Source organism: Aaosphaeria arxii (assembly GCF_010015735.1).
Source record: "Aaosphaeria arxii CBS 175.79 unplaced genomic scaffold BU24scaffold_13, whole genome shotgun sequence".
Taxonomy (NCBI): Eukaryota; Fungi; Ascomycota; class Dothideomycetes; order Pleosporales; genus Aaosphaeria; species Aaosphaeria arxii.
The window spans coordinates 189,623-202,747 of NW_022983486.1; the positions used below are offsets into that span (position 1 = coordinate 189,623).

At 48.3% G+C, this 13,125-nt stretch overlaps 7 protein-coding genes across 7 annotated transcripts; 4 read left to right on the forward strand and 3 right to left on the reverse strand.

The window, feature by feature from the left end:
* Window positions 1–332: 332 nt before the first annotated feature.
* On the forward strand, window positions 333–1,905 carry BU24DRAFT_473559 (alpha/beta-hydrolase; the record flags this gene model as incomplete). Its single annotated transcript, XM_033532799.1, has 3 exons — window positions 333–1,334; window positions 1,392–1,479; window positions 1,543–1,905. Exons 1-3 carry the CDS (start codon window positions 454–456, stop codon window positions 1,903–1,905), a joined length of 1,332 nt encoding a protein of 443 aa, XP_033377758.1. The 5' UTR covers window positions 333–453.
* A 748-nt stretch (window positions 1,906–2,653) lies between these two features.
* Window positions 2,654–3,668, forward strand: BU24DRAFT_467801 (uncharacterized protein; the record flags this gene model as incomplete). Its single annotated transcript, XM_033532471.1, has 2 exons — window positions 2,654–2,860; window positions 2,910–3,668. 2 exons carry the CDS (start codon window positions 2,654–2,656, stop codon window positions 3,666–3,668), a joined length of 966 nt encoding a protein of 321 aa, XP_033377759.1.
* Window positions 3,669–5,045: 1,377 nt separating this feature from the next.
* Window positions 5,046–5,643, reverse strand: BU24DRAFT_414753 (uncharacterized protein; the record flags this gene model as incomplete). Its single annotated transcript, XM_033526243.1, has 2 exons — window positions 5,046–5,302; window positions 5,445–5,643. 2 exons carry the CDS (start codon window positions 5,641–5,643, stop codon window positions 5,046–5,048), a joined length of 456 nt encoding a protein of 151 aa, XP_033377760.1.
* Window positions 5,644–5,970: 327 nt separating this feature from the next.
* Window positions 5,971–6,696, reverse strand: BU24DRAFT_74874 (uncharacterized protein). The gene is made up of 3 exons (XM_033534594.1): window positions 6,437–6,696; window positions 6,280–6,377; window positions 5,971–6,223 (listed from the first exon to the last, which is right to left on the reverse strand). Exons 1-3 carry the CDS (start codon window positions 6,561–6,563, stop codon window positions 5,990–5,992), a joined length of 459 nt encoding a protein of 152 aa, XP_033377761.1. The 5' UTR covers window positions 6,564–6,696; the 3' UTR covers window positions 5,971–5,989.
* Window positions 6,697–7,265, reverse strand: BU24DRAFT_74873 (uncharacterized protein). The gene has a single exon (XM_033534593.1). It carries the CDS (start codon window positions 7,151–7,153, stop codon window positions 6,830–6,832), a length of 324 nt encoding a protein of 107 aa, XP_033377762.1. The 5' UTR covers window positions 7,154–7,265; the 3' UTR covers window positions 6,697–6,829.
* A 1,089-nt stretch (window positions 7,266–8,354) lies between these two features.
* Window positions 8,355–10,543, forward strand: BU24DRAFT_473565 (uncharacterized protein; the record flags this gene model as incomplete). The annotated part of the gene is made up of 3 exons (XM_033532800.1): window positions 8,355–9,059; window positions 9,112–9,179; window positions 9,233–10,543. The coding sequence occupies exons 1-3, from the start codon at window positions 8,402–8,404 to the stop codon at window positions 10,541–10,543; spliced, it is 2,037 nt and encodes a 678-aa protein (XP_033377763.1). The 5' UTR covers window positions 8,355–8,401.
* Window positions 10,544–11,695: 1,152 nt separating this feature from the next.
* On the forward strand, window positions 11,696–12,577 carry BU24DRAFT_467804 (uncharacterized protein; the record flags this gene model as incomplete). Its single annotated transcript, XM_033532472.1, has 1 exon — window positions 11,696–12,577. The coding sequence occupies one exon, from the start codon at window positions 11,696–11,698 to the stop codon at window positions 12,575–12,577; it is 882 nt and encodes a 293-aa protein (XP_033377764.1).
* Between the last annotated feature and the right edge of the window lie 548 nt (window positions 12,578–13,125).

The following is a 13,125-nucleotide window of genomic DNA, read 5'->3' on the forward strand; positions in this document are numbered from 1 at the left end:
CGGGTTAAATCACGGTGGAAATGGTCATTCCTTGGTATGTTCCCATGAAGTTCGGAATATGTACATACTGATCATCTGTCTACGCCCTACTCTTCCCGGGGGCAATCAAGTGTACCGACAATATAAGAAAAGGAAGTCTTCGTGCCTCGTGAGTGCCCTCCCGTCTCCTTTTCTCCAACAAAGTGGGACAAAACTCGTACGAAGGTTTACTTGTGAGTACAGCTACCAACGCACAGACTTGCTACCCCGCACAATAATGTACTCCGTAACGATGGCCGCGCAAACATTGGGGTAAAAACGTGGCTCTACCCCAGTATTATGCATGGACGCATCCATGATCGATGTTAATGTCAATAATATAATGCGATGGCGTACAAATGAAACTTGCTTAAAATTTCGTCAATTCGATTCCTTTCTTGCCTTATTCTTCCCCTCTTCCTTCCAATAGCAAACATGGCGACCAACGTATGGGAACACATTCTGTCGAAGCTTTGGAAGATCTCCAATACTTTGAATGAAAGTCTGGCCACTGACAATCAACTCCATGCCTTCCTTGACAGCTTGGATTCCAATAAAGCCGTGCTTTTCGGATGGACTGCTTGCGGTGTCCAAGAGGGAATCCTTTGCTCAGTCCAACACGGCCAGGCATCTGTAAGGATCGGCAAAGTTACTGAGGCAGACTTCATCCTGACTGCTCGGGCAGATCAATGGCAGCAATTCTACAAAGATATTCCGAAGCCCCCTTTCCAAAGCTATTGGGGCATGTATGGCCAGAATATCCACCAAGAAGGTGTTGAGGTCCTCGGCAATCATGACCTCTTTTTGAACCTTGCAGCAGTTTGGCGGCGAGTACTTGAGTTAAGCCACGATGCCCTTTGTGGACCCATCCCTGAAGAGCAGATTCCTGCTCCTTCCGAGACCGATCATATCACCGGGAAATACACTTATCTTAATCTGGCGACTTGGGGCGCCACCAAGCTCTTCTACGAGCAGAGCGGAGACGTATCGAATCCCAGTATTGTGTTTCTGCATACTGCGGGTAGCGATGGCCGTCAATATCACGGTGTCATGAACGACGAAACCATGCTGAAGCGATACCATATGACGGTTTTTGACATGCCTGGACATGGCCGCAGTTTCCCAGGAGAGCTTCAGACCCCTGGGCGACATTCCAACAATGAGGATGCCTATGTTGGAGTCATCGCAGCTGTCATCAAGAAGCTATGTTTAGAAAAGCCGGTTGTTTGTGGTGCCAGCATGGCTGGACATGTTTCGCTTGCAGTGGCTCTGCGTGTGGATGAAGTTGGCGCTGGGGCTGTTATTCCATGTCAAGCGTGAGTCTCCCCTAGAAGTTGGTAGTTGATTGGTCTAAACTAAGAGACATTTGTTAGGTGTGAATTCACGGACATGAGCAGGAACAACTGGGCAAAGTCAGCATTCATCAACCAAGCATTGTTCAGTCCGGAATATGTTTATGGGGTAAGAAACCCCTCATCTACACCAACTGGTTTTGAATCGAGACTAACCAGATACCCGATTCAGATGATGGCACCCCTTTCCCCTCAACGGAACAAGAATCTTCTGTGGCACATATACTCCAGTCAGGCATTCTCCATGTATCATGGGGACCTTGATTTCTACTATGGAGGATGGGATGGGCGTGGACGCGTGGAATGCATCGACACCAAGAAGTGTCCCGTGTACATGCTGACAGGAGATTATGATTGGAGTACAACACCAGAAATGAGTGAGGCAACAGCAATGAAGATTCCAGGCGCTAAGTTCCAGCGTATGGAAAATTTGGGCCACTTCCCAGCGACAGAGAATCCTACAAGATTCGCACAGTATCTCGTACAAGCCATGGATTATGTTATTGGACAAATGAAGGCAAACTCATGTAGTTGATCTGTAACCTAAACAACATCTTTTTTATACCTAGAATCCTTTTGGCAATGAATTTTGCATGATAACATCGCTGAAGTCTCTTGTCGAAATTCTCCATCTATCGTTCATGTGTACCTGCATATGTCCATCGTGGCCATTCTTTTTCAGTGTTAGCAGCATTACTCCAGTCAATTGCATGCGACAATCAACACATCCACATGAACTAATAAGTGATTAGAATTATATTTGTCCCTAGTAGGGAGTTTCGGTATTCCCCCTTGTAGCCCCGCACTAGACTCAATATTTGATACCTTGGTGGGACTGGAAGTCCGGGCGCTGTGGCGTGGCTTGCTGTCTAACAACTTGAAGCTGTGAGCTCCTAGTCTGATTATTTGTTGGGTTATTTGTTGGGTTATTTGGGGTAGATTGATATTAGTACATTGCGGCCGACGCTATAGTTGGGGTTAGTTGGGGTAGATATGGACCCCTACACAATGGCCCCAACGGCTGCATTGGCAGCCTGTCTTAGCAGGCGTGCAGGAATTGGTCAAAATCTTTGATGTCATGCATGCATTCCGCTACATGTTTCAGTTGTGCGAATGTGTTCAAAACATACTTCCTAAGGGTGGGGTAGAAACAGGTAGCATGGTTAGAAAGAGCAGATTTCAATATCTACTGCTATGAAAATTCGCCATATAAGTTCACCATTGATCATCAGCATACCTGCCCGCACTCACCTGCAAGATCGACAACAGATAACAGAGCCAAAATGGGTCTGTTAGAAGCAAGGACAATAGGTTTCATTGGCCTGGGAGCCATGGGCAGCCCAATGGCCCGCCGCATCGCCGAGAAATTACCACCAGGTAGCCAGATGTACGTCTATGACGTCGTACAGCCTCCTATGGACGCCATATCAGAGGCCTTTCCCGGCAAAATTGTAAAGGCAGTGTCTCCCAAGCATGTCGCCGAGCACGCTGTAAGCTAGATAGTGGTTGCATATAGGAAGCATGAGCTCACCACCGCAGAACCTAATCATCTCGATGGTCCCCGAGGGCCGCCACGTACGATCAGTCTATCTGGATAACGAGACCGGCATCACCGCAGCGAACATCTCGGATCATATCATCTTGGAATGCTCAACGATTGACAGAAGCACGAGCTTGGCGGTGAAGAAACATATCAATACCAATTTCCCCAAAGCAGAATTCTACGACGCACCTGTGACCGGTGGGGTTTTAGGTGCAGAAAAGGGCACACTGGCGTTCTTCCTTGGTTGCAATGAGAATGATCCGAATTTCAAAAGCCTGGTAAAACTGCTGCAACACGTAGGACGCCAGGTTATATCTTGCGGAGGACCTTCGTTTGGTATAGCCACAAAGCTCACGAACAATTATCTGTCCGGTTTGATTGCAATTGCTTCATCGGAGGCAATGAATATGGGAATGCGTGCTGGTATAGATCCTCGAGTTCTATCGCAAGCGCTGGCCGCTGGGACTGCTCAAAACGCAATCTTAGATAGATTTAACCCTGTGCCTGGAGTTGTTCCGGATGCACCATCTAGTAACGGGTATCAGGGAGGTTTCAAGGTACAGCTAATGAGGAAAGACTTTGCCCTTGCAGTGGATATGGCCAAAGAAACAAATGCTAAGACCATCCTTGGTCCGCTCGGTCTCAAGACATATGAAGATGCCACAAATGATCCCAGATGTTGGGATCTAGATTCGCGAGTAGTTTTTAGGCATATTGGAGGAAATGAGAACTGGAAGAAGAACGCCGATATTTAGAATCTAGAATCGAACACGTACTGTAAAAATCTGTTGAATTATTGAGTCAATCAATGAATCATTCCTCGTTAATGTGTTTCCAGAACCTCCTTACGATAACTTAGCTGATGAATAATATCTACAGTAGCACTTGCGCCTTGCCTATACAATTCAGTTCACCTGATATGTATTACGCTACAGACAATGCTGCGTACAGACGCCTCTATAGTTGAGGCATTACGGTCGCGGTCTGCAATCGGGAGATAGTAAGACGATGAGATAATTGCCATTGTGGATTTGCCTCTGAAGGTAGGTGGATGATGCCTCGATCTGTCTAGCTGCGCTCTGCCTAGAACCATTTCCCCTACGCGTGGTCTCTAAATTGCCTCACCTATCGTGCTATACCACAAAAGTAAGCACCGACCAGAACCACGCTGAACGGGTAGTTAACAACTTGAAAATATACAAGAACATCATCGTATATGGAGGGGACTACTGTTCGGTACGTGCTCGCTAATAAGAGCTGGCCGTGAATGTAGGAGGTGAGCAGGCCGATACCAATAGCTCCGGCCGGTTGAGCGAAATGAATATTGAAACAATATGCAATGGATCTGACGGCTGATGAATAGAGTACATTATCACTACTGTACGCTTGTATCGTGTCGGGGTTGTTGCTTGGTACTTATTCCTAGCATACACCATACCTCTGAATAGCCTCATGCTATCCTTCTATGCCGGCCATTCGAAGTATTGGTTAGTGCTAACATATCTTCCAGCTATTTCAAACATATATTAATAACTTATATATGTCTCACAATATCTACGGCTCGACCAAAATTCTCTACCTAACGTATTTTCGGAATGCATTTTCGAGCTTCTACTGCCGCGACCATTACCACACAGAATACGCCGTTTCAGGGCGAGACCATTTGCTGTATGTCGCAACTTGCACTTGGGAGATTAACCTTCATCACAATTCCCTACGCTTTTGACTACTGCTTCGTCGAACATGACTAGATAGAGTACGTTTAGCTTAAGTGCCGAACACGCAGAGTAGAACCGCGTGTTCTTCAGATGGCACGCAATGGTGAAGGAACGCTTCAATCTAAAGTACCCTGTGGCCAATTATTAACATCACAAGGTCTTTGTGATATTGTAGAAATTCATGTAGGGCAATTTACAGGTTGGGTGCTTGCGAATATAGCGATAAATCCACAGTTGGACGCATGACGTACAAGCAGGGGTATCTGACCGCTGTAAACACCTATTAGGCAGTTACTGTTACTTTAATTAGGATGTTCCATACTGTTTGGTAACATGCCGTCTGCGAATCATGACGACCCAATCATCATCCTCTTGTGTGAGCTGATCTTCATATTCATAGTGATACAACATACTCTAACCACAGAGGCCTTCGTCTAATCCGTGACTCCACAAATGAATACTAGAAGAATGGCCTTCCACCTTCGAACACTGGCTCAAATATAGAACACCAACACAAAACCCCCTCACCAACCATCGACCCACCTCTCCACCTCCTCTGCCAGGTTTCTCCATCTCATATCTAACTATCGGGGACCAACTGCATGAACCATCGCGCTTAGCCCGCATACCTTCATCCACACCCTTCATCGACCCCGCCAGTTCCCCTCCAACTTCTTATCTACATAGCTAACCCAACAGGATTCTTATCATCCACACACACCAATACACCGCATGAAACACTCCCTTCCCCCCTGGCTAGCAGCCACAGTGCCAAATCACCGGGAAACCGAGTGGCAGATCGACATAACGTACTGTTGTAGGCCTTGTCTCTGCATGTGCGGGCGGCGGTTACCGGAGGAGGGGCGTTTACCACGAGGAATGGCGGTCGCGTGCCGAGTGAGGCGTATCGGGAAGGCGGTGGGGTGGCTTGAGAGGCGAGCGAGGTCGGGGGCGTGAAGCTTGGCGGTCTGTCGCGATGGGTTGGCTGGTTGGGGAACACAAAGTAGTACATACATGGGAAGAAGGGAAAGAGGGCTTATGATTAGGTAAATGCTAGGATGGGATTCGGGTTGTGAGTTTTGGAGGGTGATGGTCGGGAGGTGTGTCACTGATGTGTTGTGTACGTGAGGCATTGCTTGTTAGCCTCCCGAGAGCTTTTACAGGTTTGAGTCATGGTGTGTTATCACGTTGAATTATTCAATTGAATTAAATCAATGGGGTCAATTGCTCTATTTACATTTCCACCACGTTGTTCATTACTAAATTAGATCATGACACTTTTTATCATTATGCGTATCCAAGTCTATCCGTGACACAGTGAGTGACCTGTCATTTCGACCTTCCGACTAAGCTCCGACTCATTTGTCGGGGATGGCTGCAATGGCCTCGATCTCAATCAAGAAGTTGCCGGGCAACTTGCCGACCTCGACTGCCGTACGGGCAGGCTTGGGCGAAGGAAGCATGGCGCCGTAGACCTCGTTCATGGCGGAGTAGTCGTCCATGGAGGCAAGGAAGACAGTGGTCTTCATGACGTACTCCCATGAGGTTCCGGCCTCCTCAAGGACGACGGCAAGGTTCTTGATGACTTGGGCCTGGGTAGAGCATTACATATGGTGCTATGGAAGATGAGGAATTGGAGCGGACTTACGGTCTGCTCGGCGATTCCGCCGGCAACAATGCTGCCGTTGAAAGAGGGAACAGTGCCAGAGGTGTAGACTATGCCCTTGCTAGTCCAGGCTCCTCCAGCTGTGTGAAAAGTTAGTGCAGTTCTAAACCCATGAGGATTGTCAAGGTAATGAACATACAAAGGATGGGTCCCTGGTTTCCAAGGTAGGTAACAACAGGCTGCTTTGCGGCCTTGGGAGTTGGGGTAGCAACAGCGACGCTGGCAACGGCAAGGAGGCCTGTGAAGAGGGAAGTGAAGGAAACCATCCTGACTGATTCAATTGATCTAAAAATGAGAAAGTGACTCTGTTCGAGGAGCTTTGGATGTTTTGCTTGCCGTTGGTGATTGATGAGTATGGGACTGCCGACTTGATTTATAGTTATAGTCTATGTACCAAGACTCTGACAGGATCGCTGACATAGGTCCATAGATACGAACAATTATTGTCTTGCCAGGCAATCATCCAGATCATCGGCAGTAGGAGTCAGCGAGCACTACCATTCCGAGCAAACTATGATGCCAATAATCTTGGCTACGTTCCCTGGCCCGATAATTGCACAAATTTGACGTTCTTCTGCAACGGTAAAATCGTTATCGCGTGGAGTACCATGAAGGCCTTCCCTCGTGGCAGCCCGGCGGCCTGGGTACTGGGACCTGGACATCCCACACGGACCATTCCCGGAACGGATATCCTTTGCTCTAGATGCGAGGTATCCGAGGGAATAAGGCCTAGAAAGTTTTTTTTGGGACGCTGCCTGCAACAGTCGGTTGTAACTATGCGATGATCAAGCACATGGGTTGGCAAAACTCCCGCGGGATCTACTGGGGAAAGGGAACTTGGCGCCAAGGCGGCCATGACGGGGGACTGATTGGAGAGGAATCGGAAAAGGGCTTGTAGGGCGTGTTGACGTAAATCAGAGATAAAGGAATGCGAGGCTGTAGATAAGTCGAGAGACGGTGGAGGAGAGACGATGAGCGGAGTAACAGTAACAGTACCTAGGCAGTTTAGGTTGAGGGACAACAGACGAATAGACGAGAGACTAGACGACGCTAGACGAGCAAGGCGCTATCTAGGCATGCTTCCTTATCTGCCTGCATAGAAACTGATTCGCTTGTAGCGCGCTAATGAGCTTGTATCTCGTCCAATCATGGACCTCGGTAGCAGAAGTGGGTCCGATGAAGCGAACCTAGCGCAGCTGATCTGCCTATTGGTTGTTCGTATTCGGAACGAACTGAATGCCATACAAGTCAGTTATACCCGACAATTATGCTTGTATCTTGCCCTTGTAAACATCTCTTCCATACGCAGTACGGCAGATTGACGTGGAGCCCCATTGTCTATCTTACGCCGGGGAGGGGGAACCTTTTGTTCCGAACTTATGCGAGCTCCGTTTTTTTCGTCCTGTTCTGTTCATGTCAGGCCGAGCAAGGTATTGATTAACAATCATGTCACACAAACACCACGCCCTATTGAAGATGACCTTAACAATAACAATTGTGAGATTCGAATGTCTCAACATGCAAACAGATATTCTCCCTAGATGATTGCTCAATCATCTCCTCCATTCATCTTTCTCAATCCCTGTAGATTCAGTTCCTTTGGGATAACATTAATGTCGATTGCAGTTCAGACTTGCCGTTATCTTTATTCCGTGCGGCCAAGTGCCGATCAATAGCCATTCAGTCCAGGGTGACAACTCCCCACCACGCCTTTCCAATACGTGCCGCTACTGCAATCCTACCCCATACTGGATACATTGTCGGCCCAGGTCGCCTAAACACCGATGATAGCCCGTGTGTTCATGAGTAGTGTTCCGAACCTCGCAATGGAAAACGTCGTGCGTGCTTATCTTGAGCATCTGAATAATCCAGATGGGGCGTTGCGAGACTTTTTTTTACACGTGGGGTCAGATGTCAACCGCGCCCTTGAGATTACAATTGAGTCCATTAGCAAATGGTCGTAAGTCGTAAGATAAGCTGTAAGATGATGATGCCTGAAGCTGTACAAATACTGACGATCTGAAACACTTTTTTTCGAGTTCCTCACCTCTTCATCACATCTTCTCTACAGCATTGCGGGTTTTAATACTCTCTGTCTGCAATCATGAAGGGTTTGTCCACGGTCTCCTCGATCGTGCTTTCGTTGACAACTGGGGCGCTCGCGTCTCCGGTCTCCTCCCAGGATGTCGTATACTTCAAGCCTTTGAAGGTCACAAAGGACTCGCTCCATAACATCCACCTCGGCTTTTCCGATGAATCTTTCGAGGGCGAGCTTCGCCTTGTCCACGGTTCGTGTGATATGGTGGAGGCGCATCAGATGCACCATGAGATTGGTTCTACCTTCGTCCGTCGCGAGGCTCATCCTGAACGATTCGTATGGATCGTTCCAGAGAATGCCATTGACAATGGATGTCTGCATGCCTACTCCGGTTCCCACTTGCTTGGTCGCTCTACTCCAATCTCGGTGATGAAGAACATGCGAAAGCGTGAAGAGATCTCCGAGGTTGCTGAGATGACTGGTCCTTGGTTCGATGGTGTTGCATACATGCAGTCCAAGCAGAACAATGGATCGACCTTGGCTGTCGCTAAGAGCAAGAAGATTGCTATTGTCGGAGGTGGAATGTCTGGTCTTTTGACCAGCCACCTTCTTGACTCTGTCGGTATCCACGACTGGGAGATCATTGAGTCTAGCCAGCGCATCGGTGGTCGTATCAGGACCAAGTACCTTGCTGGATCTACTCCTGGTGACTACCAGTACCAAGGTATGTGGTGACTCTGACAATTTGACAACGTGGCCGTGCTAACAAGAACAAGAGATGGGACCTATGCGTTTCCCCGTCGAGGTTAAGGACAAGGAGACCAATGAGACCTATGAGATCCAGGTAAGCGATAATTACGAAGGTGCGCTGAAGAACCCCACACTGACCTTTCACAGGATCATAAGATGGTTTTCCAGCTTGCGGAGACCCTCAACAAGCTGAACGGAAATGCATCTTCCCTTGCTGTGAACTTCATTCCCTGGATTCAATCCAGCCCTAATGTTCCTGGAAACTCCAACGGATACCGTCTGCCGAACGGCCGCATCCCCAGTGTCTCTCAGATTGCCGCCAACAAGTCTATTGTGCCAGCTGCCCCCAAGCCCGCCAACTATGATTCCGAAGCTGCTGACAAGGCCGAGGAGGAGCTCCAGGAGTTCATCGGTTTGACTCCGGAGAAGATGAAGGAGATCGCTACCAACATCTTCAAGGCCCACAAGGCGGATGTCGACAAGGGTTTGTTCTCTTTCTCGGAGACCGCTTACTTGAAGTACCACCTCAACCTGTCCGCCGACATCACTGATTACCTTTCCGGCTTCAGCAACAACGGTCCCATGTGGGAGTATGACAGCGTTTACTTCGCCGCCGCTACCTGGAAGACCATCGACAAGGGTCTCGAGAGCCTTCCCCGTGCCTTCATGCCCCACGTCCAGGACAGACTCACTCTCGGCCGTAAGATCGACGGAGTTGTCTACAACAACGAGACCGGCAAGGTTTCCCTCACATGGCGCGAGAACCCTCTCGCTATGAAGCCCAACTCCAAGGAGTACGACTACGCTGTCATCGCCGCGCCTTTCACCAAGGTCCGCCTCTGGAAGCTCCCCCAGTACTCCTCCCTCCTCTCCCGCGCCATCAATACCATGAACTACCAGCAGTCTTGCAAGGTCTCACTACACTACAAGACCCGCTTCTGGGAGAAGCTCTCTCCTCCCATCATTGGCGGCTGCGGCTCCACCGACATCGCTGGCATCGGCTCCGTCTGCTACCCAGCCTACAAGATCAACAGCACCGGCCCCGGTGTCATCCTCGGCTCCTACGTGAGCGGCACACCCGCCCGCTCCGTCGCCGCCCTCTCTGCCCAGGACCACGTCGCAATGGTTCAGCGCGCTATGGTCGAGATCCACGGTCCCGTCGCCGCCGAGCAGTGGACCGGCGCCTACGACCGCCAGTGTTGGGAGGTTGACGAGCACCAGGCCGGTGCCTGGGCTGCTCCCCTCGTCGGACAGCAGGACCTCTACCTCCCCGCTTACTACCAGACCGAGTTCAACACCATCTTCATTGGTGAGCACACCAGCTACACTCACGCCTGGATCTTCAGCGCTCTTGACTCCGCTGTCCGCGGTACTACCCAGCTCTTGCTCGACTTGGGCCTCGTCGATGAGGCTAAGCAGGTCGTCCAGGAATGGATGGGAAGGTGGATCCACGTCTAAGTGGAGGCGGGAATAGAAGTAGATGTATAAATCATGACTGACGGTAAATGAGAAGAAACGAAGCAAAATAGATAGATTAATCTAGCAATGAAACCTTGTACATACGAATAGATTTTGTGTTAGTGAAGTGTGATGTTGAGAAGGCAAAGTGATGTGTATTTAAACAATTTGATCGCGATTAGCCGGAATTGCGCAATTCTTAGCCGCATGTCGTTTCTCTTGAGTGCTCAGTTGGCGACCAGGATGTCTCGAAGCCGTTATCGTAATTGTAGTTAGCGAAACACTTCGAGCTATAGGACTTTGCGCATGTAATGGATCTCACTTACAGGGCATTCTTACAGGGTACAAAGTTAGCTAAGTAAAGTGATATTGATTCTACGAAGGGTGGTCACATCGGGATAGCCACCCACTCGATTCATGTATCTTCTGTCCCGTAACTGGCTATACCGGGGTTTATTGTAACCCATTCAGAGTAATTTCAATGCATCATAAAATGACCATTTCAAAGGACATTGTATCCTAATAGAGACTTCACACATGTATCTTCCAATGTACGGCTATATACACAAAATACCAGCAACCGTCGTTCAAAACATATCCCTCGTCTGAGAAATTCTGTCAACCTTGGTTGAATTTATTCCACCGATGTAGTTGAGCAATACCCATGACGATAGTCACTGGGGCACAATAGTCGCTGGGACACGATAGTCGCTGGGACTGTTAAGCTTACTTTGCTAAGACTCAATAGCGCACTTCCCATGTAATGAAGAAGACATGAAGAAAAAGTATAATCTCATATATTGGCATCCAGTCATTCATAAACCTTGTGACTGAAAATCGTCTGTTAGAAAGGGAACCGATTGGTCGCGTAGGATTTTAACTTGTTTCGGTTATCTGTACCATAGGAAATGGTGTGGCGCAACCAGTAAAATAACGACCCATTCAGAGATTCAATATTATGGAAAAGTTGCAAGAAAAGTTGCAAGAAGAATTGCAAGAAAAATGTATAATACGAACGCCCCTTCCATTTCTCCCACGAATATTTCCCTTGCTCATACTCTTCTTCGAAAGGTACACCTTTCACTTCACCTTCTCCAACACTGAATATCTGACAACAAAACCAACAACTGGATACCGTTACATTGGTTCGCAATGGCCAGCAGCATTTGCAACAGCGACTGGCGTCGATGGTTGAAAATTCAAACCCGGGAATTCGCCCCAGATTCCGCAACCAAACTTGACTGCTTTGGAAACCTTCCTGGGGAAATTCGCAATGAGATATATCAAGAACTGATCTTTGGCGAGGATGATCAAGAAGACAAGCCTTGCTCGGTCGCAAAGACTGACGGCAGCCGTTTCAGCATTGCTGCCACATGCCGAAAGTACCGACAAGAAGCCATGTCCTGGTATTACTCCAATGCACATTTCCACCTCTCGTCTAGTAAGTCGTTCGTAAGGAAGTGGTTCCCAAGGAAGTGGAGATATCTACCCTGCAATCTACCAATACGTCTCACGGATGTCAAATATCTTAGAAGGCTTACGCTTTCACTGCAAACGGTACCCTCCACCCTGGATAGGGAGGTGAAACCCCAGGATCTGCTTGTACCATTGGTTGGACAGAATCTTAGAGAAGTAGCGATCCAGATTCGCGGGAGGCACGACGACTACGCCAACAGCGCTTTCGTGCTGGACCAACAGCACACAGTCATCAAAGCTCTCATAGTCCTTCTGCATTCTCTCAAAAAGGCTAGAGTTGTGCTCGAATTTGAGGATGTGTTCTTCACTCCCGGCGTTACTGAAGAGTTACTGGATGCATACTACGAGAACAGGCCACAGTCTGCGGAACACAATTTGGACATCTCCGGCCGATATACATCCTCCTTCTGGAATACCTTTCTCCTCAGCAATGGTTCAACCGGTCCGAAAAGGCGATTGCAATACCCCCACGAGGTGCTCGAACACAAAAAGAGAAGCACGACCTCATCTCAATTAGGAGATTTTCGATGGGCGGGCCCAATTACGATACTTGATTGAGAATACGCACCGAGCTTTCTTGCACGACATTCTTTTAGCACTTGTAGGTGTTCAATAAGAAACGTCCCCGCCAGTGCCAACACAGCCTAATTTTTCTTCATTTTCCAGCAAAACATCCAGCACATATCAACATCATCGCCATCATACGGAAGGAAAGTTTCTTGGCATTTACGGCACACGGGGTGCACTTGACACACATGAACGATGGGTTCAACGATGGCGTTCACTGGTGTACCAAACACGATTCAATCATGCTTCTATCTTTTTCTTCTACGGGAGCACTTGCGACTTATTTTCTTACTATCGATGTGCAACCTCTCCATGGATACAGAGAATGGGTGTGCGCATGCAATATGTTGTCGTCATTATCAGTGTCGTTATCGCAATGCGCAAACACTCGATTATAGTCACGTTCGGGTGTTGTATGTCAGATGTCAGATGTTGGGGGAACATTGAAGTCATCGAAAAATACCACCCCACTCACAAACTGTGATGCTTTTTTTTTTCTCCAAAATTTGTCTGTTTCGTCACTCTCCGCACGACTCATA

Bases quoted from the DNA above. Each gene is read 5' to 3' on its own strand.
- BU24DRAFT_74874 (XM_033534594.1), bottom strand. From the start codon at position 6,563: ATGGTTTCCTTCACTTCCCTCTTCACAGGCCTCCTTGCCGTTGCCAGC. The intron at 6,378-6,436 runs GTATGTTCATTA...CTTTTCACACAG, and splicing joins AAACCAGGGACCCATCCTTT to CTGGAGGAGCCTGGACTAGC. The intron at 6,224-6,279 runs GTAAGTCCGCTC...TGCTCTACCCAG, and splicing joins GCGGAATCGCCGAGCAGACC to GCCCAAGTCATCAAGAACCT.
- BU24DRAFT_74873 (XM_033534593.1), bottom strand. From the start codon at position 7,153: ATGGCCGCCTTGGCGCCAAGTTCCCTTTCCCCAGTAGATCCCGCGGGA.